This window comes from Odocoileus virginianus, chromosome 29 (assembly GCF_023699985.2).
Source record: "Odocoileus virginianus isolate 20LAN1187 ecotype Illinois chromosome 29, Ovbor_1.2, whole genome shotgun sequence".
Taxonomy (NCBI): domain Eukaryota; kingdom Metazoa; phylum Chordata; class Mammalia; order Artiodactyla; family Cervidae; genus Odocoileus; species Odocoileus virginianus.
Window position 1 is genome coordinate 31,844,735 of NC_069702.1, and position 26,686 is coordinate 31,871,420.

A 26,686-nucleotide genomic window follows, 5' to 3' on the forward strand; every position below is an offset into this window, starting at 1 on the left:
AAGTGTTCAGTCAGTAAATATTTGTCGAATGAGTGAATCAATCAAAAGTAATGTCCTTCCTACCTCTGTTACTGTAAGAATGAAGCCTCTCCATTCTTCCCCACTTTCTGCATTCTCCGTCTAAAGATGAAGACAAAAACAGGTAAGGACAAAGAGGAAAAGACATGAATAACTATGAACATTAATACTTTTATTAACTTCGAATAACTTCAGAATTTCATAAGACTGTTTTATAAGACCCCAAATATGTAAGCCCTCAAAACCCAGCAAGACTGACAAAATGCATAGTCTTCTACTGAAGCACAAAGTTTTACAAAGTCAAGTATTTTTTAAACCACTTAAAATCAGTTAAGCAATAATTCAATTTCCTTTTTGCTTAGAACCATTATTGTGTATTTGTTATGAAATATTTCCATACCATTTTCTTTTGTCAGAAGACAGAAGTAATAGCTTTAATCTGTTTGCTTATTAAACAAGTAAAATTGCACATATTTATTTAATTTTAAAAATTGTCAGTGTTAGCACACTTATTTCTGCAGTTGTCAGTTCACAGTTACTCCCCCTACTGATATTTAACACTGACTGGCTTTAAGTTTGAGGCAACCAAGTAGTAAGTTACCTTAAAAGCTTCCAATTCTTAGCTCTAAATGTTACTGATACAGCCAACATTTATTAAGTGCTTATTATTAAGTGGCAGCTACTGTTCTAAGCATTTCACCTATATTAACTGATTTAATCATGGCAATTGTGCAAAAAAATGACTTTTTTAAAAAATTCATTTTACAGATTTATTCATTTAATAGATACTCATTGAGTGTTTTTAAGTGCTAGACACTTTTATATACTAGTTTACACCTAAGAATAAACCAAAACTCCTTATTCTCATAAGAGTTTAGGGTCTAATAAGGAATAAATAATAAACATAATTGTGAGTAAATGTTTTAACTTCAAGTGGAAATAAATAAGAAAATAAAAAGTAGAGCAAGATTAAGAGATTGGGAACACCATTAGTGGTGAAGGGAGAGGGAAAACAGCAGCAATTTTAATAAAGTGGTCCAGGTAGGCCTCAATAAGAGGGTTACATCTGAGTCAAGACTGACTTCTAGATGAAGAAACCAAGGCAATAAAGAGGTTACGTAAGTTGCCTATAATTATAAGCTAACAAATGAAACAACCAGAGTTCAAATCTGGGCATCTGACTCCAAGGTTATACTCTAAACGCCACATCAGAATTATCCAGGGAGCTTGCTTAAAACACAGATTCAGAGGCCCAGGCTTGGGAATGGGACCTCACATTTCCTGAGTACAAGTGATTTCTGGTACACTGAAGCTAAAGGACCAACGCTGTCAAGATTAAATCCAACTACGTCTTATTCAATTATAAGTTAATTCTCTATGTTGCAGTTGTTGGCTGACTTTCACTGGCTCACTTCCAATGTCAATTCAAGAATAAAACCTTTTCCTACATAGGTACTGGTATACAGTGGTAAATTTAACAAACAGTTCTCTGCCTATGTAGAGTTTAGAGTTTTACAAGATTAAGTCCATATTTCACAAATTGAGTATATGTAACAATTCTCATTCAATTTTCTAATGGTTCTTTGTAGCTTGTGTTTTCTGATCCAGTATCCAAGCCAGTATCACACTTTGCATTTAGTTGTCTTGACTTCATAGTCTCCATAAACATGAACAGGTGTCCAGTATTTCTTTGGCTTTTCTTACACTGGTATTCTTGATTAACATAGGCCATTTTCCTAGCAGAATGTTTCTCAATTTGTGAAATATGAGTTTGTCTACTTCAGTAGTTCCAAACATACATTATGTTGGACATGTCTCAGAATCATCTGGGAACTCAGTGAATGCCGAGTTCCTAGATGCCAATTTAAGAACAACTTTCTAAAAACATCAGGTGGGATGGATTTCTGACTTTGCCAGAGGACAGAAGTATATGGTTTCAATGTGCTTGTATACTAAACGGAATGTGCCCTTTCAAATTCTTATTTAGAAAACTATGGTTCTTGGCAAAAGACAAGAAATGTTAACAAAATACAGGACTTGGTGTGCCTCACATAATTCCTTTTAAGATTTTGAACAGGTGAATGCTATTTATAAATATGACTTGTTTTAGATTAGTTTCTTCTCACTTACCTTCAATTGTACGTCCTCTTTTGGCAAAACAAGGGTGAATTTTACACAGTTCTTATCAGTTGAATTCTGATCAGTAAGGCATGTAAGGTCTATTATATCTAACTTGTCAACATACTGCAAAGATAAAGGGAAATCTCATTAAATTACTTCATGAGTAATATATGTTGATATTAATTCTAGCAGGAAGGAAAATAAATAATAACTTCATTTCAACTTATTTGTACTTGGCATGGTATCCTGGCTTTCAGCTGTGTGTAGCACCCCTTCCCAACCTGGAAGGCGTTGGAAAATTTATTATGTGGTGGTGGACTCAACTGGCTCATACTTTGAGAAAGCCAGTTGAGAAATTTTCAGGAATTTTGCAAGCCAATTGTTAAGCATAGCCATTATTAAAAATTAAATTATATAAACAAAATTAAATCATATTAGCAACAAAGGTAATTAAAATTCAAAACTCCTATTTTCCTAGTTATATTACTATCTTGTTGGCCAAAATGTTTGTTCAGGTTTTTCATGTTTACAGAAAAATGTGAAAGAACTTTTTGGCCAACCCTAGTATATAGCATTCTCTGTGCTCTTGTATTTATTTATATCTTCATTTCTGTGTAGTGAAAATGCTATAAATGTACTGTGATGGTGTGCTGCTAAACCTTTCTTTCCAACCCCATGTACAGTGAAATAACATCGATAGGGTGAAATTAGTCATGGTGGGAGGTTTTACACCATGAAAATTGGCAAACCTTACTGGTGGCTCAGTAGTAAAGAATCTGCCTGCAATGCCGGAAACTCAGGTTCAATCCTGGGTTTGGAAGATCCCCTGGAGAAGGAAGTGGCAACCCACTATAGTATTCTTGCCTAGAAAATCCGATGGACAGAGGAAACTGGTGGGCTGCAGTCCATGGGGTTTCAAAAGAGTCAGACACAACTGAGCGACTAAACAACAACAACAACAAATTAAAGTTTTATTTAGGTTTTGTTTTGTTAATTGTCCAAGGGGCCCACAAACTTTTTCTACAAAGGCTAGATAGGATATGTTTTAGGCTTTGTGGTCCATATACAGTTTTTGTTGCAAATGCTTATTTGTTTTTTTAAACAGCACTTTTAAAATGTGAAAAATAAAAAGAAAATTTAAAAAAATGTGAAAAATATTCTTAGCTCATAGACTGTACAAAAACAGGTCATAGGCTAAATTTGGCTCAAAGACCACAGTTTGCTGATCTAAACCAGAAAGTGAAGGGGAAAATGTCAGTATTGCAGATGAAATTTTAAAGTTTGCTGTCTCTCAAGCTTTTTCATTGTAAACAGAACAAAAAATGACAAAATATTCTTCCATAATTCAAAAATCATTATCTCACTCAACAAAGATGTTGCTCATGTCATTGACAAATGGGTGACATTCTTACATACATAATTATTGCTTTGCTTGCCTCTTACTCATTAATGTAAACAAAAACATTGGCCAACATTCATGTCAAATATAATATTTAATGACAATAAAAATATTAGGGAAACAGCAGATTAGAAAACAACTCCATCTGTCAAATCATAATTGAATAATAAATTGGCTACAGATACAGGTTCAGAAAAGTCAGTGAAAGTATTCTGTGAGAATTAATTGCCTATATGGAAGTTAGTAAAGAGTATGTATGTTACTCTTTAACTGTGTACTACACATTCTCTATATCAGTAATACCTATAATAAATACATATGTTCATATATAATTTTTCCTGGAAAGCCATTGTTCAGCATTTACCAAATGCTACTGGTTCAGTTCAGTTCAGTCGCTCAGTTGTGTTACACTCTTTGCAACCCCATAGACTACAGCATGCCAGGCTTCCCTGTTCTTCACTGTCTTCCAGAGTTTTCTCAAACTCGTGTCCACTGAGTCAGTAATCTCATCTCATCTCATCCTTTGTCACTCCCTTCTCTCCCTGCTCTCAATCTTTCCCAGCATCAGGATCTTTTCCAATGAGTTGCTCTTTGCATCAGGTGGCCAAAGTGTTGGAGCTTCAGCTTCAGTGTCAGTCTTCAAATGAATATTCAGGACTGACATACTGCTGGTTATAAGGATCCCATTAAGACATTTCTATCTTATTCTAGTATAATAAAAACATTCCTTCTGAGCAGTTGGTCTATGTGGACTGGTCTGTATGCAGCTGACCAGACATGCTCTGCAATATCTGAAAGATTAGGACCATCTCTAATCTTATTAGGTATTATTATATTAGGTATAATTTTTTGCTAAATCCCCCTCATCCTTGACTTCTTTTTATCTCCTTTTACTTTCCTCTCTGTTATGCCCAATATAACTTATTTTATTATATTCTTGTGTATACTTATTCTGGTTTTCTGACTAAGGTAAAGCATAAAATTAAGGAAATGAATTTTTTTCCAGAGCTATTCCTGTATTGATATGGTTGAGGGTAAGTCTGGGTTGGTCTATTTATCTTCAATGAACAAAGAACAATTAAAAATAGAAGCGGAGGTATAAGGGAAGGGGGACAAAATTTTTTAATTACACAGAATCTTTTTCTGGTAAGTTATCTAAAGCTAAAGGAGGAAGCAACAGAGGAAGAAATGGTGGAGTTAGATAAAGTATCATAAGCTCAACTACTGATTAGAAGAAAGGAGTCTATCCTTTGTTTTTGATTGTAATATTGAAAGAGCCTTAGTGGTCATCTATCTAATCTAGCTGCCCTCTGATGCTTGAGTCTCCCCCAGGGTATTCCTCCTTGCAGTCATCCAGCCTGTGTTGGAACATCTTGAACAACATGAAACTTACATCCTCCACAGCTCTGCCTGTGGCAAGGTTTTTCTTGTATTAAGCCACAGTTTTTCCCTAGACAGTTTCCATCCATGGGAACTAGTCTCTCTCCCCTGGAATAACACTAAACAGATTCAGTGACTCTTTCACATGATCCCTGACAGTCTTTCAAATATTTAAAGGCAGCTTTAAATTCTTCCCTTCTTGTTGTTGTTCATTCAGTTGTGTCTGACTCTCTGACCCCATGGACAAGCCAGGCTTCCCTGTCCTTTACCATCTCCTGAAGTTTGCTCAAACTCATGTCCATTGAGTCGATGATGCCATCCAACTGTCTCATCCTCTGTTGCCCCCTTCTCCTCCTGCCTTTAACCTTTCCCAGCATCAGGGTGTTTTCTACTGAGTCAGCTCTTTGCATCAGGTGGCCAAAGTATTTGAGCTTCAGCTTCAGCATTAGTCCTTCCAATGAATATTCAGGACTGATTTCCTTTAGGATTGACTGGTTTATCTCCTTGCTGTCCAAAGGACTTTCCAGAGTCTTCTCCAACATCACAGTTTGAAGGCATCGGTTATTCGGCACTCAGCCTTTTTTATTGTCCAACTCTCACATCCGTACATGACTACTGGAAAAACCATAGTGTTCATTATACGGACCTTTGTCGGCAAAGTAATGTCTCTGCTTTTTAATATGCTTTCTAGGTTTGTCATTGCTTTTATTCCCTTCTTACAGGCTACGTATCTACAGATCTCATTTGTTCTATCTCTGTGCTTTCTCCTAAACTATCACTGAAAAAATTCCCCAAAAGTCTGCATCCTCTTAACAAAACTGGTAGATGGGCCATTCCACAGAATTTCATTATTCCACAGTCTCTTCATGGGTCATGGTTAAGAGTGCTGGCTCAAGAACAAGAACTGGGTTATACACCTTGCATTAGCTTTCTGATCATGTACAAGTTTTTTAATCTTAAATTTCACAGTTCTCATCTAGAAAGTTGGGATTAAAATAGTACCCACTCTGCAGGGTGGTTGTGAAAATTGAGATAATACATGTAAAATGCTTAAATGCTTACTATATGCCAGCTACTCTCTTACGTCTTTATTATTATTATTGCTAAGTCTTTAGACTCTCTTTAGTCCTTTTACTTACTATTGCATTTAATTTGGACGGGGGAGGGGGGACTTTATGAGATGGGCTACTGTTTCCATCCTACTTTTGATTTGAAACTGATTATGTTGGAGATCTTTCATTTGCTCCTCTAGAGTCACTTTTATTCCTTCACCATCTAACACTGTGCGCCAGGAGCAAGAACTCTCTGGACAAGATGAAGGGCTTCCTTCACCTCTGACTTCTGTTGGGCTGGAACACTGATGAACACTGGCAGGAGATCAAAAGAACAAGGAGGGTGAGGTCGGATGTTTATTACTCTGTACAATTGCTTCCTCTGTCAAAGATCACATTCTTTTCAAGGCAGTCTTCTGCTCTCTCGGGACTCTCCTTCTCTTTCCTCTCCTCGTAGGTGTGGTAATGGGCCCTGTTACAGAGCCTCAGGTTCTGTACTAGCCTTTGTGGTTTTCCTACTTCCTGTCCACTGCTTTGAATATAGTATCTTCACTAAACTATCTTTGAATTACCTAATTTGAGAGGTCATCTGTTTCCTACCAGTACCCTATCTGATACACTGAGCACAGAGGGGTTAGCTAAATAGCCCAAGATCCCAAAATGGCACCTTGAACAGGGGCAGGGCTGGGACAAAAACCTGGTAGTCTACCTAAAGACCATGCTCCCAATCACTAAGTTGTACCTCTCTTGCCACGGAGTAAGTAAATAGTAACTATTAACTCTCTCACATACATGTATTGTACAAGGTTTAGGCCAAGGTCTTTTTTATTTTCACTGACATCAGTGGGAATTTGGAGACAGGACAGAGAAATTAATTTTGCTAAAATTTATCTTACGGTATTTGAAAACACCTTTATATAAATCTTATCTCTATCCAGAAATCTGGTGAAAGATGACCATTTTAAGTTTGTTTTCTGTTTGTGTTTTTAAATGACTTCTGGTTAGTTTACCATTAATGGTGCTGAAATGCCTGCAGGTAAGATACATCACACAGACACTCTTTCTGTATCTTTCGTTCAATCTAGTCATGTGATAACCATGTTCTAGAAGTGTGGGCTACTGCCTCCATGGTCTAAAATATTTATATTAAGTTATTGGATTATAAAACCTCATAAGCATAGCATTCCAAGGGAGGCATGCATTTGCTACTAAATGCTATATTTTATTTATGGAAAAAATGAAATGCACCATTTTTTATTTTTTTGTGGGTAAATTGAAATATAAACCAATTATTTAGAATTAATACCAATAAATAATCTCAGAATTTCTTTACTGTTATCCTCATGATTGAGCTCTTCAAAGTCCTGTCTCATGGGGTTTGTTTGTGTCTTTCTAGAAAATTTAAATTGTGACATACTCTATGTTACCAGGCTTTGGGATCATCTAGTTCCCTTCAGATTATAAATACATGCTATAGCAAGACTAAAAGTAGGGGAAATTAAAGCCATCACTTGGTAGTAGGCAATTTGTATCCAGATATTTAGCTGAAATTTTCACTTCTCAACTAAGTTTTTGTTATCAGGCTCAGAAAGAAAAGAATGCAAAGTTAAAAACATGAGTTAATACCTTCTGAGTTGCCCAGGAAATTTTACCATGGATCACAGATATAAATGTTATTTCAACTGGTTATACTAGCACATCTTTACTTTCAGAAGGCAGAAAATGAATAACAGACTATATGACAAGTATTTATTGGAAAAAAAATTGAATAAGCTGAACATGTGTACTTACTGTTGTACTTTTTTTGTCAGTGTAAAAGAAAAGTGTAGTTCCTCTCAACTCTGTCCAGTAATGCTTATACTCCTGCAGGAAAGAAATTGTAAGCATTATTTCATTATGTATACCCAACTATTTTCCTGTTGGTACTTCCCTTTGTAACTTTCTTAATTTCTGTGTGATATATGGTTCTTCTTTATCCTGAGATAAATAGCCTACTTTTATGGCTTAATTTTACTTTTATTTCCTCCATTAAATCCTTCACAAATTTTAGTATGTGGCATGTAGTAGGGATGTAATTTGATTTGTATTTAAACACATATTTTCCAAAACTTTCCTCATTGATTCAAGACTCAACTTCCTGTGCAGTTTCAATGAAAGCTTTCACTTATAATCAAGGGATCAGGTTAGAACAAGGCATTTAATGTCTACCTTCCAAGACAGTTGAAAGGATTGAACGAATTAAAACACATAGATCACTTAGCACAGTACATGGCTCATAGTTCAGGTTCAATAAATAGAATATATTTATATATATCAAGGAAATATGAGCAATTGATAATGATAAAAATACACAATCAAAGCTGAAATTTTAATTCAAATTTCATTCATGTGCTGAACATTTCATAATTAACACATTTGCTTTATTATGAGTTCTATAGGAAAGCAAATTTTTTTAAGTTTAAAATATTTTAAGTAATCTAGTAAGGCTCTTGACCAAGTGAAAGGCTATTTAGATAAGAACTTAACATTCTATGAAGAGTGGCTGTATTACAAAAGATTGGCAAGGGTGGTAGTTGTGGGGGCAGGGGGAGTGGTTAAAGAATTTAAAAAAATAAAAATCTTCCACATCTAAACACTTAACCTTATACCCAGCTCTTTGCAAAAATACGTTTTGAAAAATTCCAGTTAGTTTTATGAATATGTTGATCTTTCCTTCCTTTAGGGTTTACTAAGCTGGGTTTTCAGATGTTAGATTATCTTGACTTATATGGAGGATCAATGTAAGAAAATCAAATGAGGAATTTTTTTCTTTTGTTTTTAAATGTGAAGACACTCTTACGTGTTATGGTATTTTGTATCTCGTTAATGATGACTTAGCATTTGCCTTTTTCTGATCAGCAAAATGTTGGTCACCTCTTCAGAATTTATATACTTATTTTCTCAAATAATGGGAACACTATAACCCATCTTGCTTTAATTTTCCTTGGCTCTTAAAAAGCTCAAGATTAAATCGATTCTGAATTACAGCAATCGCCTTTCTCACAGTCTTAATAGAACCTATTTTCTCACTTTGTCTTCATGGCTGATAAGGTGCTATATACTTTTTCCTGTATAACAAGCTACCCTAAAACTTAGTGGACTAAAACAGCGAGCATTTTCTATTTCTCCTCATCCTGTGGCTGACTGATGATACTCTGGATCCGGGTATACTTGGCTATGACTTAATGGTCTAGGGTGTCCTCATTCACTTGCTTGGGGTCTTGGCTGGGACTGTACAATGACTGTGTGTTAGTATAAGAAATATATTTAGTCTTTGTTCCCGAGTTCCTGGTATAGAGATCCTAAACCACTTGGAATTTCTTAAAGAAGTGTTTTTGTTACTCCTAGTGAACCTCTTTACATTGTATCAGAATTTTTACTAATGAGGTAATTTAGGATGGGACCCCTAGATAGCTTCAGGATAGGTCTAGTCACCAAAAGAACAAATAATTAGAGGGTTGGAGCTTTCAGCCCCACCTACCAACCTCCAAGAAGGAAGAGGTCAAGCTTTATAAAAACTCTTGAACAACGAGATTTAATAAGCTTCCACGTGCCAGAGGGGTGGTATACCTCATCTCCACAGAGACAGTAACACGCGTGCTTAGGATCCTTCCAGACCTCGACCTCTTCATCTAGATGTTCATTTGTTTCCCTTTTCAGTAAATATAAGCAGTGTTTTCCTGAATTCTGTGAGCCATTCTAGTAAATTGTCAAATCTTAGGAAAGGGTCCTGGGAACCCTGATGTATAGCCAGTCAGTGAGAAGGACAGGAGATCTGGGACCTGTGGCAAGTGGTTGAAGTAGGAGATAGTTTTATGGGACTCAGCTCTTAATTAAGCTGTGGGGTCTTCACTAAATTTGAGTAGGTAATTAGTATCAGAATTGAACTGAATTGTTGAACACCCAGTTGATGTCCAAGAGAATCAGAGAATTGGTTTTTGGTGCTAGAAACCACCCCACTCAAACAACTGGGATCACACTCCATGCAGTCTCATCTCCCAGTCAGCAGCCTAGACTTGTTCACGTGATGGCAGAAGGAATGCCCAGGGACAAGAGCGGGCAAAACCCAAAGTGAAAGTCCCGCCTGATTCTCTGCTTTTGTCACATTTATCAGAGCATGACCCGATCTAGATTCAGGGGGCAGAAAAATAGACTCGGTCTCTTTATGGAAGGAGCAGAAAGGTCACATTTCCAAGGGGAGTGTATACAGTGAGGATTGAACAAACTGAAGGTAGTCCTGCGGCAACCTACATCAGGGGCAGAGACGGAACTTGGAGCACAGTTTCTCTGTCCAAGTCTTGTGCTCTCTCTTCTTCATCCTACCTCTCAACACAGAGTGGGCTATAATATAATGTAATGAACCTGCTGGTGCTTCCTGAACCAATAACTGACGACTAAAGAAAAGAACAATTCCAAAGGGCATAGGATTGACGTTATCAGCCAATAGATGGTTCCCAAAGGAGCAATTCTAAAACTGGGCAAAGAGATTCTTCCTTTTGTCTGAAATCCAGATGCCAATATATACCTGATACATCTTGGAGTCAAGCAGTTTAATAAGGCAACAGAATAAACCTTAATTTCAGTCCCCATCAGAAGTCTTTTATTGCTTTATTTTCACATAGGATTAAAAAAAAAGTTAAAGGCATTGAAATAACCCTTTGCCTGGTGTCTCTGCTGCTTTCATTCGCCCTCCAGTCTATCCTGCATGGTACTGCTAGAATTACCTCCTCTGCAGAGAGTAGGACTGAGTACCTAAGAGGTAAGTCTGGGAGACAGGATCCTCAACTCAGTCCCTTCCGTCATCTCTTAGCTCAGCCTACCACACAGAGAGGATGTTCTGCTCGGTTCCTGCCATGTGACAGAGGGTCTCCAAGAGGGATAGGCAGAGGTCCGTTCCGTAGTGGGGGAACTAAGAGCTCATATGCAGCAACTAAGAGTTTGTACGCTTCAACTAAAAAAAAATTCCGTATGCCGAAGGAAGACTGAAGATGCCACGTGCTGCAACTAAGACCCAAGACAGTCAAATCAATTTAAAAAAAAATCATAAAGACTACTTAAATCTGGGGTAAAGTGTCAACACAGTTTTAGCCTTGAATCTAAACCACATATTGATAGAATTTATTAATAAGAGTAACATTCTTTCCACATGGTAATTTGCATGGGTGTGTGACAGTGGTGGCATCTAAAAATCTCTAAAATAGATCTCTTTCAATGGGATTCTGTACAAGAAGATATTTTGTAAACTCGAATAATGAAATTCATTGTCATTCCTATATGAAATCATGCTTTCATATGGTCTTAAGTAAAGAGATAGAAAACTGCATTGAGAAATTTGGTTTGAAAAGTTGCTAACCTATACTGTCTCTACGATCAGCCCAGTGTTCTGTAAACACTGTAAGTATATTGTCTCTCTGTTGAAAAAGTACTTGAATTTTCTCAGAATTGACTTGAGATTAAATAATAAAACAATTCAGTTTTATCGTGGAGCTTTAAAAAAAAACAAACCATCTCTCTCTTTTTAAGGCTTTTACATTCTGCTCTAATAGGAAGTCTCTCAATGCAAGGAGCAAGTCAAGGATACATGATATTTTGGAACTAAGATGGAGGTGAGGAAGTGGGGAGGAGTTTGGAATATAGGCATATCGGTTAGAGAATTGAATCACAGGTTGTGTAGTTTTACTGAAGTATGGCATCTAAGATTAAGTCCAAACCTGAGATTTTATGATTCCTGGAGGAAAAGAAAACAAGAGAAAAGCCTGTAGTCAAAGTCTACCACTCTGTTAATCTTCTTAATTAGCCTCATCAGTATTAACCTACCATAAGACAGAAAAACTAAAATCACTAATAGTGGCCAAAGTTTATTTCATTCCCTCTGTATATACATGCTTACAAGCATCTATGCTTCAGAGAAAAATTATAGCGGTGCTCAGTCATGAGAGAATGGTATGAATTGCACAGAGTTAATGAGGGAAACATGGGAGCATTACTGATAAATAAACATAGATTTTTAGAAAGGATAAAGGAGGGTTTATTAAATGAGGGAAAAAGCAAGAACAAAAGACACTGAGTTGAGAAGAAGGCAGCCAGGAGGAAAAGGAAGATTATAAATATCAGTGGGCCCTGTGAACACCAACCACAGCCACAAACCTAAGAATACTTCTAATTTACATTCAGTATGCAGAGACCTGCAGGTCATAGTCTGGGTTTAGTTTCTGAGAAGTGCTCCTGAAAACTAGTATAATTTAAGTCATCTATAAATATCAATTGTAATGACCAACATCTAGGTATATATTTATATCTATAGCGATAATGTAAATATTTTAAAAATTAAATTTGAAGGACCTGTTTTTGATATACATTTAATACAAGATGTCTTATTTTTAAGCAGTCACTTGTGTTCAGTTGCTGAAGTAAGAAAAGAAACTGAAATGGGCCTTTTGAATTTATCACTAGCTCCATTATCATTAGATGACCTTGTATTTAGGCTTTAAGGTGACTATTATTTTCATTCATTAAGCAATCATTTTTGAAAGTCTACTGAGCTTAATGTTGAGCTCAGTGTGATGAAGAATCTAGTGATTAGACATCCCCAACCTTGAGAAACCCAATAAATGGAATTAGAACTTTAGTTTGAAAGGCAGAATGATGTCAAGTGCTTTGCAGTAAAATCCCAGCTGGGTTCTTTATGGTGAGGCACTTTGAACATAAACTCTGTGAGCAGCAATTCACTCATCTTGAAGTGGATAAAATAATTTCTACCCAGAAGAATTACTATAAGGACCAGAGAGACAGGACATTAAGAGCCTAACATATCTCCCATGTCAACACCTCAAGAAAATATGCTCATATATTCCATTTGATCATCACAGAAACCCATTCAGTTATACAAGCGAGTAACTGTCCATTTTACAAAACAGGAAACAGATGAAAAGATAGGGGTTGCCCAAGTTCTACAGGAGGACCGATACATCTCCTGGCACCCAGGACTCTTTTCTCATTGATCTAACTAGTAAAAATGGATGACAGTGCAAATCCAGTAAAGTTCCTCTGTATCCCCTGTCCCCAATAAAAAATTCCTTCCTTTTTCCCTCTTGTGAGTGAATAAACGTTCTTTGGTTAAGGAAGGATGTTGTATAGTAGTCTACGAAGTGTGGCACTAAACCTTGGAAGCATGTAAGATGATCTCACTGGGGAAGAAATTTTTAGAATATCTATTCATATTTCATTTATTTCATCTTAATTCTTTTCTTGCATGTAATCAGTCATTTTTTGGACTTAGTACAGGAGCACACCATAATTTCTAAACAAATTAATATTCTTAGGTTAGAGATCTATGTTCAAAATATTTTCTTGAAAGGAGTGTGTCATTTAAAAACTTGGAAAGCACTAGCATAGAGAACTTTTTGAGAGCACAGCCAAGCCCTAAAATTTTTCTAAATGAATTAGTGGCAGTTGGAGGACTAGTCAGAGAAATGTTACTTTGATGCTATTTTAATGGTCATATTCTATGTTCAGGCTAGTAAGAAGACATATAACATACAGTGTTTTTAATTTGAACACATCACAGTTTGAAGAAACTATGAGATGTTACCCAAACTCTCTCTTATTTTCAAATAGTTCCAAAAAAATGAGAATTTTGCACATTTCTAAAAGCTGTGATGCAATGGGTATCTCATGGTAGCACCTAATGGCTTTCATTATCTAATAAATCTAATCATCCAGAATTCTAGTGTTGTGGGCTAAGTAAATTTTCCCACATTTTCACCGTAAAAATTATGTACTTTTATGGGTTCTTGACCTCGAGAGCCCTTTGGCTCCTCTTTTTATGTTTTTTTCCTCCCCCTGGGCCTGCCCTATGCAAATTGGGCTCAGCCAGGAGTGCTGTTCTACCAGAAATCCTCACTCTGGTCCTCGGACCTTTCTTTGACCTTCCTTTTTTCTATTTTCGCTGGCTTTTCCCTTCCTTGTCTTTTGGCCACCGCCATTTTGGACTCCTTTTCCCTATTCTGACTACCTAACAGATCCATGGACCTCTTGGAATTGCAGTTAAAATGGTATATGTTAGCACATTCTCTTAAGGGCAAATCTCCTTAATTCTTAAAAGTGCCCCTGTCAAAGAAGACCTTCTATACACCTTTGGTTCACCTCCCTTTCAAAAATTTCTTGGCACTTTGCTGCCACTTGCCTAGAAATTCCAGTGGTCTCCTTAACTTTCTCTCATTGCTTCTGTTTTCGAGCACTCCAATTATCACCATGGCCCTCCTCTGAGCCGGATTAAAAACTGATTTTAGTATGTTAATAAGAATGTGATAGATAATAAAATAGAAGGAGAATGAATCCAATCTCTAGTATGAGGCAGGTGTTTTATATTTGTTATCCCTTTAATCCTTGAAACCACCTTGTTAGTAGACATTACTGTTGTTCATTTGCTCTCTTCTCTCTGATGTATAAGTAAAAGATACTTTGCTATGAATTCAAGTGGAAGCATAAGTTAATTTCCTCCAAAACATTTACACCTATAGTTTATTCTTTCCATTTCAAGGTATGCTTTCTAAGAAAAGTTAGACTGGCATTCGGGTAAGTGAGTCATCACTCCTGACTAACCTAACCCTCATGAAGGTAGGGGTTTTGTATTTTATTCATATTCTCTGAAACTGAGTGTGATGTTTGGTGCATAGGCAACACAAAATAAACACTGCTTAAATGAATGAATTGATTAAGCACTAACTGTATCCCAGGCATTATACCTTGAGAGGTAAGTCATATTCTATTTTATAGTTGAGGAAATTTAGTCTCAAGGAAATTGAGTAACTTGTATAAAATCACAGAATATAAGTGGCAAAACCATTAGGTAAAAACATGTTTTACTGACACTCTAAAATCCTTGTTTTTTCTACTATCCAGACCAATGGAATGCTCTTTTTAAACACTACTGGGAACCCAATACCAGAAACAGTCATTACAAAGTCTTGGAAAAAGTTCAATAAATGGACAAGTTTAAATTACAATCTAAAAATTTCTTTTTCCCAACTCCCCTTTCCTGGCATGTAACTTGACAGATATTACTAATTCATGTTTAACACCCATAACAGAATACAAATTACCGTGTCTTTCCTCTCTAATATTAAATGATCTGATTATATACACAAGAAATATGAGTGTGCAGCCACAGATATTTTTACACACACAAATTTTCTGTAAGCATTAATAAATCCTCAGAAAATATATTTTTATTATTAAACATTTCTTAAGGCATTTCTCAAAAACCTAATTTTTTTTTCTAGTTTGAGTTAATGTTAACATTTCATAAAATTTGACCTAAGTTAATTATCTTTTTTCTTTAGTCACAGACACTTCCGTGTTTATGTCCTATTCATTTCAAATTATGCACAATTAGTATTTCAAAAGCACTGATTTTAATTAATTATAAGTTTTCATTTTTATGTTTAAAAAATACAGAGTGCTTTGTGAATTTTCTTAGAGTGAATATATTTATGTAGCTTAGTGTACACCTACCCATAGAGCACCCTAAGTATCATTTTTTTTTCCTAAGTATCATCTTTTAAAATCACTATCTTGAAAGTGTCTTAGAACATATAACTAACTATACAGAATCTTAAACATTGTCAAGCTTATCATTGTCCCAATTTTTTGAAAAGTTTATCATAAAAAATAATTTGATCATTATTTGAAAACTTCAATCAAACAGAAGAGGAGCAGAAGTTTTAATTTCAGGAATAGTATAATTCTATCTTAATAGTACATGTCATCGTGGAAGCATAGTAGTACATTGCAGAGAAAATATATACCAAACATTTTATGTTCTAAGCTAAACTCTTCTGTGATGTTTAAATTTTTGGAAATTCAGGAATTTTTTTTACATTAGTGACTTAACATTAGAACCTTATATTATTATACATAATATTCATATATACACACATATGAGTTCAAGCCATATGTTGTATTTAAATTATGCAAATTGGGACCATATTTCTTACCTTGGGAAAGAAGGTTCAATTCTAGCGGAAACAAGAAGGCCCTTGTTTCGTCATGTCACCATAAAATAAATTTTATATTAAGACAGAAGCTTCTAGTTTAATATGATCATCTATGGACTTACCTGGTATTCTGATCGCTTAACTAATAAAAAACCTTCAAAGTACAAGGGTAGAGCAGTAATCTTTGACCTTTCTTGGAAGATCCTGCGAGGGGCTGGTTTCGGGGGCTTCTTAGCCATCATACCCTCTCGTTGGTGTGCGGTTTGTTTCAACTTTATCCAGTTTCAGACAAAATGAGATCTCTCTTGTGTGAGAGGAAAGGGCAACTGTTCAAAGAGGAAGTCCCAGCTAAGTGTTTAAACCACCAATAGGACACACACGCACACTTTTTTTTCTTTACTTTTTGTGAGGTAAGAAAGAACAGGCGTAGACCAACTTTGAGAGGGTAATCTCTCAGGAAACTACATGTGTTTAGAATTACAGTAGCAAAATAAACAGAAAAGTAATATCACCAGAGGATGAAAGGAACAGATGTGGAGATTACAGACTTTTGGGGAGACAGCAAGGTCATATTTGTTTTCTCCCAACTTTTTTGTTTGTTGCTGCCCATTTTTATCCCAAGAAGACATGACTTGAATTAATTCCACTTCATTAAAAACTACTTCATAGATAACTATATTAATACTATTTCTGTTTTAGGTACAGCTGGTCTTCTATACAGATTCTACATGGATTCAATTGACTATACACAGAAAATTTTAGAAAAAAAATTCAGAAACTTCCAAAAGGCCAAACATGAATTTCTCATGTTCTGAAAACTATTTTCATACATTGTATTAAGTATAATAAATAACTGAGATGACTTAAAGTATACAAGAGGATTTTGTAGGTTATATGCAAATGTTCTGCTATTTTATATAAGAAACTTGAGCAATCAAGGATTTTGGTATCTGGTGGGGTTCTGGAGCTGATCACCTACTGATAGCAAGGGAGGACCGCATTTCAGAACTGAACTTTGTTTAAATTTTTATAAAAATGGTGCTATTTATCCCATGCCCATTTTGATGGCTTACTAAATGTAAACTGCAGTTATGGGAATGTGATATTTTTTACTTCTTTGTCAATCAATATTTTGAGTTGGTCATTTACCGGTGGATATTTGGCAAAATATGTCTGGCAGAGAAAGCTGTAAATTTTCAAGCTTATATTTTGTTCTTTTTTGCTTTCTAAGCAGAGGATCACTGATGCTATGATGCATAGATGGGGTACGGCTACCTAGTAAGATTTATAGAGCTACACTGAGGCCCAAATGCATTCAGTATTTGCTTGTGGAAAATGGCCCTTGAGAGACTGGATTTGGTACAGCACTGTGCAAAAAATGACGGGAGAGAGGAACACAGGAAGGAAATCTGGTTTGTTTTGCAAGGGTCTTGAGAGGTTCCACCATTTGCTATTTCACCCTTAATATTACAGAGTTGCTTGAGGTCTAGGATGCAGCCCTGAGCATTCTTCCCTGTTAGACTAGCCTATTCTCATCAGTCAAAGCAATACAGGAATCTCCAATCTGAGCCTCCTTTCCTAATGGAAAGACCATGTGCTTTTCCCCACCAGTATGGTTCTATTGGATCTTCAGCTATAGGTGTGAGGAATCAGATTGTCTACAAAATGAGGTATGATGAAATAAAATTCCTGTTTTATAGCCAGACAAGAAAAATTTAAACATAAAAATTTTCTCTGCCCATTTGGGCCTCTTTCTTCTCTCCTATTCAGTGTGTTCAGTATTGTGTATCTGCATTAATCAGGCCTCCCCGGGAGATAGCCTTCCTTCTCAATCTAGTAAGGAGGTGTGATGACCCACCACTTGCTTTGTATACTGGCATGTGTAAACTGTCAATATGTTTTTGATCTCTAATAAGCAGAACAGTCCTTAGAACTTTCTGAAAGGTTGTTCCCGAGGTTATAATCCTCAGGTTGGCTTGAATAAAGTTTTACACTTCTTTCTTAGATGTACTGTTGATTAACTTTTTCATTCACATGCATGGCGTAGTTGGCAAGATACAAGTGAGAGGGTAACAGGCAGGAAGGTCAGGGAAATAGGCTGCCAGTGTCAGACATTTTTCTCTCTCTTAAGTGGCAGGAGGAGACAAACTAACAATAGTTTCCTTCTCTATACAAATTTAAAAGAAGGTTTCTCTTAAAATACTGTGTTGCCATGACACCTGGTTTCACCTGAAGCTAACTATTCTCAAACCCTGAGTTAACCAATACATTTTCTTATGGAAATGTTTGTCTTAAACTATGTTAATGTGCCATGCATTTACCCCAGACTCTGTCCTCAAGTCCTTCTGCCTAATGGCTCAGAACCTACTTGACAAACCAGTATTTTAGACTCAGATATTGTTCCATTAATCTATGTAAATGAAACTATTTCTATGGTAATCTGCCCTTCTACAAGATTCAAGTCAACTGTTTTATGGCCTGGGATGAATCATCTGGTGCCAAGATTATCCCCAAATGTATCTTATGCATGAGGGGCCTGGTGCCATTCTGAGTTTTAAGACATTCCTTTCTTTTCATTAACAGACTGCTAGTGACTATCTAACATCCAGCTGAAGACTAGCAGGGGGTACTCTTTCCTCCCTTCTGATGCCTATGTCAGAAGCTTTCTCTATCTCCTTTATACTTTAATCAAACTTTATTACACAAAAGCTCTGAGTGATGCAGCTCGTCTCTGGCCCCGGATTGAATTCGTCTCCTCCAGAGGATCCTGGCGTCTTATCGTTCAGCAGCAACCTTTCACAAGCAATAACCCACCAGAAGATAGCTGGAATCTTCCCTGACTGGCTTCTTAGTACTCCTTAGAACAGTGAGTTCTCCTGTTGTCTGGATCTCATTGCTTTTAAGTGATAAGCCTGAAAATTTTATTTGATCTGTTTTTATTCAAGACTTGGAGTCTTAGGGGCACTAGTGCATTTCCTAAGTCAAGATCTAGGGGAATCTGGGCAGGAGGCCCAAGGAAATATGAGTGGTTGGATTTCCGTTAAATTTGACTAAAGTTTAAAAAAAAGTTGATATATAGTCTGAATAAAATTTTGCTAGTGAAATGAGAAACTGAATTATTCAGCTTCAAAGAACAAGGGACATTTGTTCTTTTGGGCCACAAAGTGTTCTCAGGTGACTGAGCACCTAGAGGAAATGTCTGAGGATTAATTGTGACAGGAGTTCTATAGAGAAACTCATTGCAATTGCATAGAATTACAAGTAAGTTCTTCTCAGGTAGAGCAATACAGACTGATTATCAGTAAACTAAAGAGTGTTCAGATACATTATGAAAATGAAAACAGCTTGAAACTGAAATTGGGAGATGGAGATTCAGAGTTACTGCTTTGCCTTTATATTGAGACCTGTTTCTTGCTACCCCAAACTTTAAATGATAAAATATAAGCCCAGGTAAATTTTTGAGACAGAGCCATAATTAATTTTTAGTTTCAGTATACTAAGGAAGTGATTTGAGTGGCAAAGGAAAACCTAATTTGACAAATGACCTAATCCATCTTCTTGGCAGCTGGTAGCTATAATACAGAGGGGAAGTGAAAGGAGGGATGAGTCAACTGAGAAATGAAGAGTGTCAGGAGACAGGATGTTGATAATCATCAGTGGTTGGAACAGAAGAAAAGTAGTCACTGGCCTTATGGCCAGAGAGTTTCATGGGAGAAAGAATATCTCTAGAAAAATGTAAAGACAGGAATAGTTTTGAGAAATAATCGTCTAGTTAATTATTCTTTCTTAACTTAAAAAATAAACTAAAGAAAACCCAGTTCAACAGCTTCTGCCAACTTGCAAGTAAAATTGACCATTAATATAACAATGCTCAAATTATATCCCCCTAAAACTGACCAAATGCAAAAATCCTGCTGAAATATTATTATCCAGTTGAACCTGTCCACGACTTTCAACATCATTATACCACTGCACCATTACAATAGAAATCCTCTTACAGATATTGCAAGTTTTAAGTGGTGAATAATAAATTTGTAGGTAAGAAAAAGTATTGAGGCAGAGGGAGAGAAGCCAGTTTTGCTGCTAACCAGCTCCAGACCTCGAACAAAACCAGTTCACTTCTCTGGGATAACAGCTTCCTCATTTCTTGCCTTAAGAGCTGTAACAGGCTGCTTTCTGCAAGCAAGCCAAGTCGCTTCAGTCGCGTCTGACTCTGTGCGACCCCATAGATGGCAGCCCACCAGGCTCCCCCGTCCCTGGGATTCTCCAGGCAAGAATACTGGAGTGGGTTGCCATTTCCTTCTCCAAAGCAGGAAAGTGAAAAGTGAAAGTGAAGTCGCTCAGTCGTGTCCGACTCTTAGCGACCCCATGGATTGCAGTCCACCAGGCTCCTCCGTCCATGGGATTTCCCAGGCAAGAGTACAGGTGTGGGTTGCCAATGTCTTCTCCAAGTCTCTGCATAGGCAGTCAGATTCTTTACCACTAGCGCCACCTGGGAAGCCCCGGCTTCTTTCTAGCAGCCTCCTATTTTCCACTCTTTGCATCTCTGATCCATTTAAAATTCAGTATAAACCAGTCATTTCCCTGCTTCAAACATTTTATGAATTCTCAGTCCTTCCAGATTCATTCTTTTATCTTTTTCATCGGCACTAAATATTAATTGAGCACAAACAAAATGCTCAAACATCACAAGGTCATCCCTAACCCTTTAAAATCAGCTCCTTAAAAATACTCTCTCTTCTAGTAACTTTGCTTACTCCCAGTTGTCTTAATACTCATGGTCTTTCCCAACCTCATACCTTTCCAATCACTGTACACTTTGCTTTGGTGCCCTTCTGCCCTCTTGTTAATACAACTCCCTGCTTGCCCCTGAAGAGCCAGATTGAGTATATCTTTGTTGTGAAGATTTTCTGAATCCTTCCCCATCCTCAAGAGGAACATTTGTCTGTCTCACCCTGCATTCCCATAGCATTTTATGAATTTTTTATTATAGTATTTGTTTCATTGTATTTTAGTTACTCACATAGCCTCTGCATCAACAGGAAACTGAGTTTTTCAAACACAGGGATTGTGTTAAAGGCAAGGTCAATAAGAGGTATTATAGATTGTGGTAACCATTTATTAAATTTCTCCAGCTGAGGAAAGCGTTATGATTCTAACTCTTAGCCTCCACTGTGACAGGAATTTCTTTTTTTCTGATATGTGTGAACATTGGTTGATGCATGATTCTTTTGTTGCCATGTATAACAGTCATGAACTTCCCAGGTGGCAGAGTTGGTAAAGAATCCACCTGCCAGTGCAGGAGATACAAGAGACACAGGTTCATTCCCTGAGTTGGGAAGATCCCCTGGAGAAAGAAATGGCAACCCACTCTAGTATTCTTGCCTGGAAAATGCCATGGAGCCTGGCAGGCTACAGTCAATGGGGTCACAAAGAGTTGAACACAACTGATCAACTGAGCACACGCACAAACATAACAATTATATTATTATCAAATTCTTGAAAATATTCAAAATCCAACTAGTATAGTCATCATCAGCATCTTCATCACAGGAATTTGCTTTAGATCAGGATATATGAAAAACATAACTCAACAGCTTTGAGTGAAGTATATGGATTAACTCATATAAAACCAATATCTTAATATTCTTTGTTATCTATAAGTCATCTATGTTATAATACAATTAAAGTGAATGAATGAATATTTTTACAATATTTAAGGGTCTCTAAAATACTTTATTATCCAATTTATTGAAATTGATTAAATTGGTAAATCTGAATAAGAGTCTCCAATCCCTCTCTAGTACTTCCTAATTTCTGACCCTTGTTTTACTTAATGTTTACTGACCATTTATTGCCATTTGTATCACAGTGTATTGCAGTAAATCTTGAAGATATGTGAACTGAATACATTTGTTTCATGGCTTTAATTCTAATCAAAAACAGTTTTAATTTTAATGATTAGGTGAAAACTTTGTGCCATAGTGAGTCATTTTTATTCAGAAAATGTTTCTACTAGATCTTCTGTGACAGAAAGAAAAAAAAAATGTAAGGAATCACTGTTACAGAAGTGACATTATTAGCTCTGTCAGAGTGGTTTAATTCAGTAAAGTTGTTAACCATGGGTTGGTGCTTTACATTCATTCCAACCCCTGCTAGTATGCCATTCTTTACTGCAGAGGCTTAAAAGTTAAAAACTACATTTCCCAGTCTTCTTTGCAGCTAGAAAGGGCCTGCATTCAATATTGGCAATGAGGAGGGGAGACAGAACTCATTCTTTTTCGGTCCTTTGGCTTTTCTGTAGGTGAGCATGGTGTATAGGCATCTGATTTTTCTGTGGCAAAGTTATCAGAAGTCTCAGTGTCTGATCACCAGTTTCATGAATGTTGATAGTCAAGGCATGGGACACTGGTTTTCTGATAACGATCAGGGCAGGTGCAGTGTGCTTCTGAAGCCAGAAGCAGTAAGGATGTTTCCTGCTCATGGAGACTTCTTGTTTCTGGTGGCTTCCTTGACATGGCGGTTTGGTAATTATGGTGACTTTCTCATTATGCAGTGTCAGTGTGGTTCTGGAGACTAAGCATTAACATCGACTTCCAAATTTTTCACTGCTTCCTGCAACTGACGCTTTGTGGTTCAGTTCTGTAGTGTATGTTTGGGAATCATTCCTAAAAGCCCAAAATATATTACTTTTCCATCCTTTCCAACCATACTGTAAGCTGACAAATGCCTAAATTAGCTAGAATGAATTTATGTAACTTATCCCAGATCAATAGTTTTCCAAGGTCTATACGAATAAGGAAAAAGTTATCCTAACATTGGAGTTGCTCTATAATTTAGTTCTATTTTGCAAATATGAACAGTTTTTCAGTGTCTGACAAATTTTCTCCATATCAACAGCACATGGTTTCTGCCTCACGACTTTGCTTGTAGTTTATCTTTCTATTTCTTTCAGCTTGTAAATCTCTTACTGTTAGCTATTGCCAGCAAGCTACAATTTTGGTATTTTGTTGTTTAAAATTTCTTTAGGCACTTGAGTTTACAAATATATCATTTCCTATACATAGTTAAAATAATTTCTTATTTTTTCTAACTATAGGTAAACTTATATAAGTCTTAGACAAAAGTGAAAGGCACAAAGAAAGACAATGAAAATTACATATTATTCCACTATCTATACCATTAGCACTGTTTGGATGGGTATCATAACTTTTTTGGCACTTTTTCTCTATTTGTGTATATTTATATAGTCAGGTAAATTCCGTAATGCTATTTGATAAACTGCATTTTTCAAATAATGTATCTATTCAAAGTGAAAGTGAAAGTTGCTCAGTGGTGCCTACTCTTTGCTACCAGGTGGATTGTAACCCAGCAGGCTCCTCTGTCCATGGAATTTTCCAGGCAAGAATACTGGAATGGGTTGCCATTTCCTTCTCCAGGAGATCTTCCCAACCCAGGGATCGAACCTTGGTCTCCTAGAGTTGCAGGCAGAGTCTTTACCTTTTGAGCCACCAGGGAAGCCCATGATCTGTTCAAATAATGTATCTAGAGCACATTTATGCCAATAGTGCTTAGTCGTGTGCCACTCTTCGTGACCCCATGGACTGTAGCCTACCAGCCTCTCTGTCCATGGGGATTCTCCAGGCAGCAATATTGAAGTGAGTTGCCATGCCCTCCTCCAGGGGATCTTCCCAACCCAGGGTTCGAACCCAGGTCTCCAGAATTGCAAGCAGATTCTTTACCGTCTGAGCCATCAAGGAAGCCCAAGTATGAATGTACATTGTTTAAATTTTTGCCTAGTACCATCAAAGTAATTTGTCTTTGTAAGGTTAAAATTATAATGCAGAACTGTATTAAATTTTTGAAAATCTATGTGTGTTTTAAATTACAAGAGCTCTGTTTTATGAGAAAAGAATTATATTGTCCAGAAGTGAACTAGAGGCAACAGAAATGGAGACTAGAGAATAAAGATTTGTTATGTTCTTGTTAAGAGAATCAATGTATATATAACAAAGTATAATTGCAACTAAGAATCAAACAATTGGTGCCAAAATAGCATAGGAAACTTAATGCTGGATCAGTTTATACAGCACTCTAAAATTACCAGCTTAATGCAGGACTTTAATACATAGTGTATAACATTATTATTATTATTATTATTATTATTATTATTATTATTGGTGAACATTGCTGCCATCTAACTGCATATTGCAAGCACACTTAATTAACTTTAATAACACTCTATTAACTGCCAAGTTAATAATCTTTGAATCTCAAAATAATTTTGTCAGAAAAACCTAAGTAAATATACTTAACAAATGGAGTAAGGACATTCTCTTACATTAACAATAGCATTATAATATCTAAGAAAATTTACAATTCTCTGTCATCCAATGGTCAATATTTTCCTTTTCTACTGTTGCTTAATGCTCTAATATAGCTTCTTTGATCTGAACCAGACTCTGATCAAAGCTCACACATTGCCTTTGGTTTGTATGTCTCTCTCTCTCATGTTCTTAATTTTTCAAGGTAAGTTTATTGAGGTATTATTTAGTTGCTAAGTCATGTCCCACTCTTTTGTGACTGTAGCCTGCCAGGCTCCTCTGTCCATGAGATTTTCCAAGCAAGAATACTGGAGTGAGTTGCCATTTCCTTCTCCAGGGGAGATTGCAGGCAGATTCTTTACCACTGAGCGACCAGAGAAACCCCTATTGAGGTATAATTTACAACAAAGTTCACCCTTTTAAAAATGAACACACTTTTAAGAGTTCTGAAAAATACATATAGTCAGGTAACCACCACTATAATCAAGACATAAATTATTATTTCCAAACTGCAAAAATTTCCCTCTGACTCTCTGTGGTCAGTGTCTTCTTCCCCCATGACATCATCCTCTGGTAATCACTGATCTCATTTCTGTTCACATAGTTTTATATAGTTATGCACATGGGTTCATGCCCAGCTCTACTGTTTAATGGTAGTGTGATCTTCAGCAGTTACTTAAAGACTGTTCCATTTCTGTTGACTATAAAATGTCAATATTAGCTGTCTTTTCTCATAGGAATGTTCTAAGAATTAAATAAGTTATTGCATAGAGAACACTTAGGATAGAACTTGCCATACAGTATGAACTCAGTAAATAATTGTGTGTATTACTATTTCAAGTGTGAGACCAAATTATATAATATAGTCTGGTTGGCAAAACTTCTGCTAGACCAAGTCTAAAAAGCACCATAATAATACCAGTAACATCATTTATTGAATTCTTGCTATGTTTTAGGCATTTCAACTAGATCTCAAAACAAAGTAATCCAGATTTCAACAACTTTAACATTATTCCTATTTTACAGACAGGAGAATTGAGAAACTTACAGTTTAACTTGCTCATTATGGCAGAATTAGTGAAGTAGAGTGAAACTCGGACTTGTCTGATTTTTCAATGCTTCTTTCCTACAAAAAAAAAAAGTTTTCTGGTAACAACATTTGTTAAAACATTACAGATTTTAAAAAAATTACTTGTTCAACTCGATCAATTAATTTATTCAATAAATAATATATTTTATTACATAGTTATTGACTATATTCCCTACGCTATACATTTCGTATCTGTGACTCATTTATTTTGAAACTGGAAGTTTGTACCTCTTAATCTTCCTCACCTATTTCTTGCCTCCCCCATCCTCCCTATAACCACCTGTTTGTTCTCTGTATCTAAACTGTTTTGATCTTGTTAAGTTTGTTCTTTTGTTTCTTAGACTAAACATAAAAGTGAAATCATACAGTATTTGTCTTTCTCTTGTCAGACTTATTTCACATAGCATATTACCCTCTAGGTCCATCCATGTGGTCAGAAATGGAAAGATTTTATTCTTTTTTATGATCCAATAGTATTCTTAATTCCTTCATCTGTTGATGGACACTTAGGCAGTGTCCAATCTTGGCTGTTGTAAACAGTGCTGCTATGAATATAGGGGTGCATAAATATTTATGAATTAGTGTTTTTTGAATTTTGTTTTCCTTGGATTAAATACACAGCAATGAAATTGCTGAATCATATGATATTTCTATTTAAAATTTACCTCTGCATTGTTTTTCATAGTGGCTATACTTACCTACAGCGCCACCAACAGGGCACAAGTGTTTCCTTTTCTCCATATTAGCCAACACATGTTATTTGTTGTCTTTTTGATAATAGCCATCTGACAGACATGTGAAGTGTGACTTTTCTTTATGGTTTGATTTGCACTTCTAATTTGATAATTAGAGATGTTGAGCAATTTTTTTCTATTCTTTTTCAAATTCTTTTCCTATTTAAGTTCCTACAGAATATTGAGCAGCATCCCTCTGCTATACAGTAGGTCTTTATTGATTACGATTTGAAATATAGCAATGTGTACATGTCAATCCTCAAATCCCAATCTACCCCTCCCCGCTCCCCTCTTCCCTTCTGGTAACCATAAGTTAGTTTTCTAAGTGAGTCTGTTTCTGTTTCGTAAATAAGTTCATTTGTATCTTTTTCTTTTTTAGATTCTGTATATAAGTGATATCATAAGATATTTGTCTTTCTCTGACTTAATTCACATAGTATGATAATTTCCAGGTCCATCCATGTTGCTCCAAATGGCATTATTTCATCTTTTTAACGACTGAGTAATATTGCATTGTATATATGTACCACA

At 36.2% G+C, this 26,686-nt stretch overlaps 1 protein-coding gene across 4 annotated transcripts in view; it reads right to left on the reverse strand.

Moving 5' to 3' along the window:
* Nucleotides 1-16,346, reverse strand: part of STAP1 (signal transducing adaptor family member 1) — a 36,698-nt gene extending 20,352 nt beyond the window's left edge. For all 4 annotated transcript variants that reach the window (XR_011484605.1, XR_011484604.1, XR_011484603.1 and 1 more), the window contains exons 1-4: nt 16,130-16,346; nt 7,762-7,833; nt 2,149-2,262; nt 64-120 (exon numbers count right to left, since the gene is read on the reverse strand). Coding sequence is in view for 1 of the 4 variants with exons in the window: in XM_020913961.2 (XP_020769620.2) it covers nt 64-120; nt 2,149-2,262; nt 7,762-7,833; nt 16,130-16,249 (363 nt within the window). In the remaining 3 variants the exon portion in view is untranslated. The remainder of the gene's footprint in view (nt 1-63; nt 121-2,148; nt 2,263-7,761; nt 7,834-16,129) is intronic.
* Nucleotides 16,347-26,686: the final 10,340 nt, after the last annotated feature.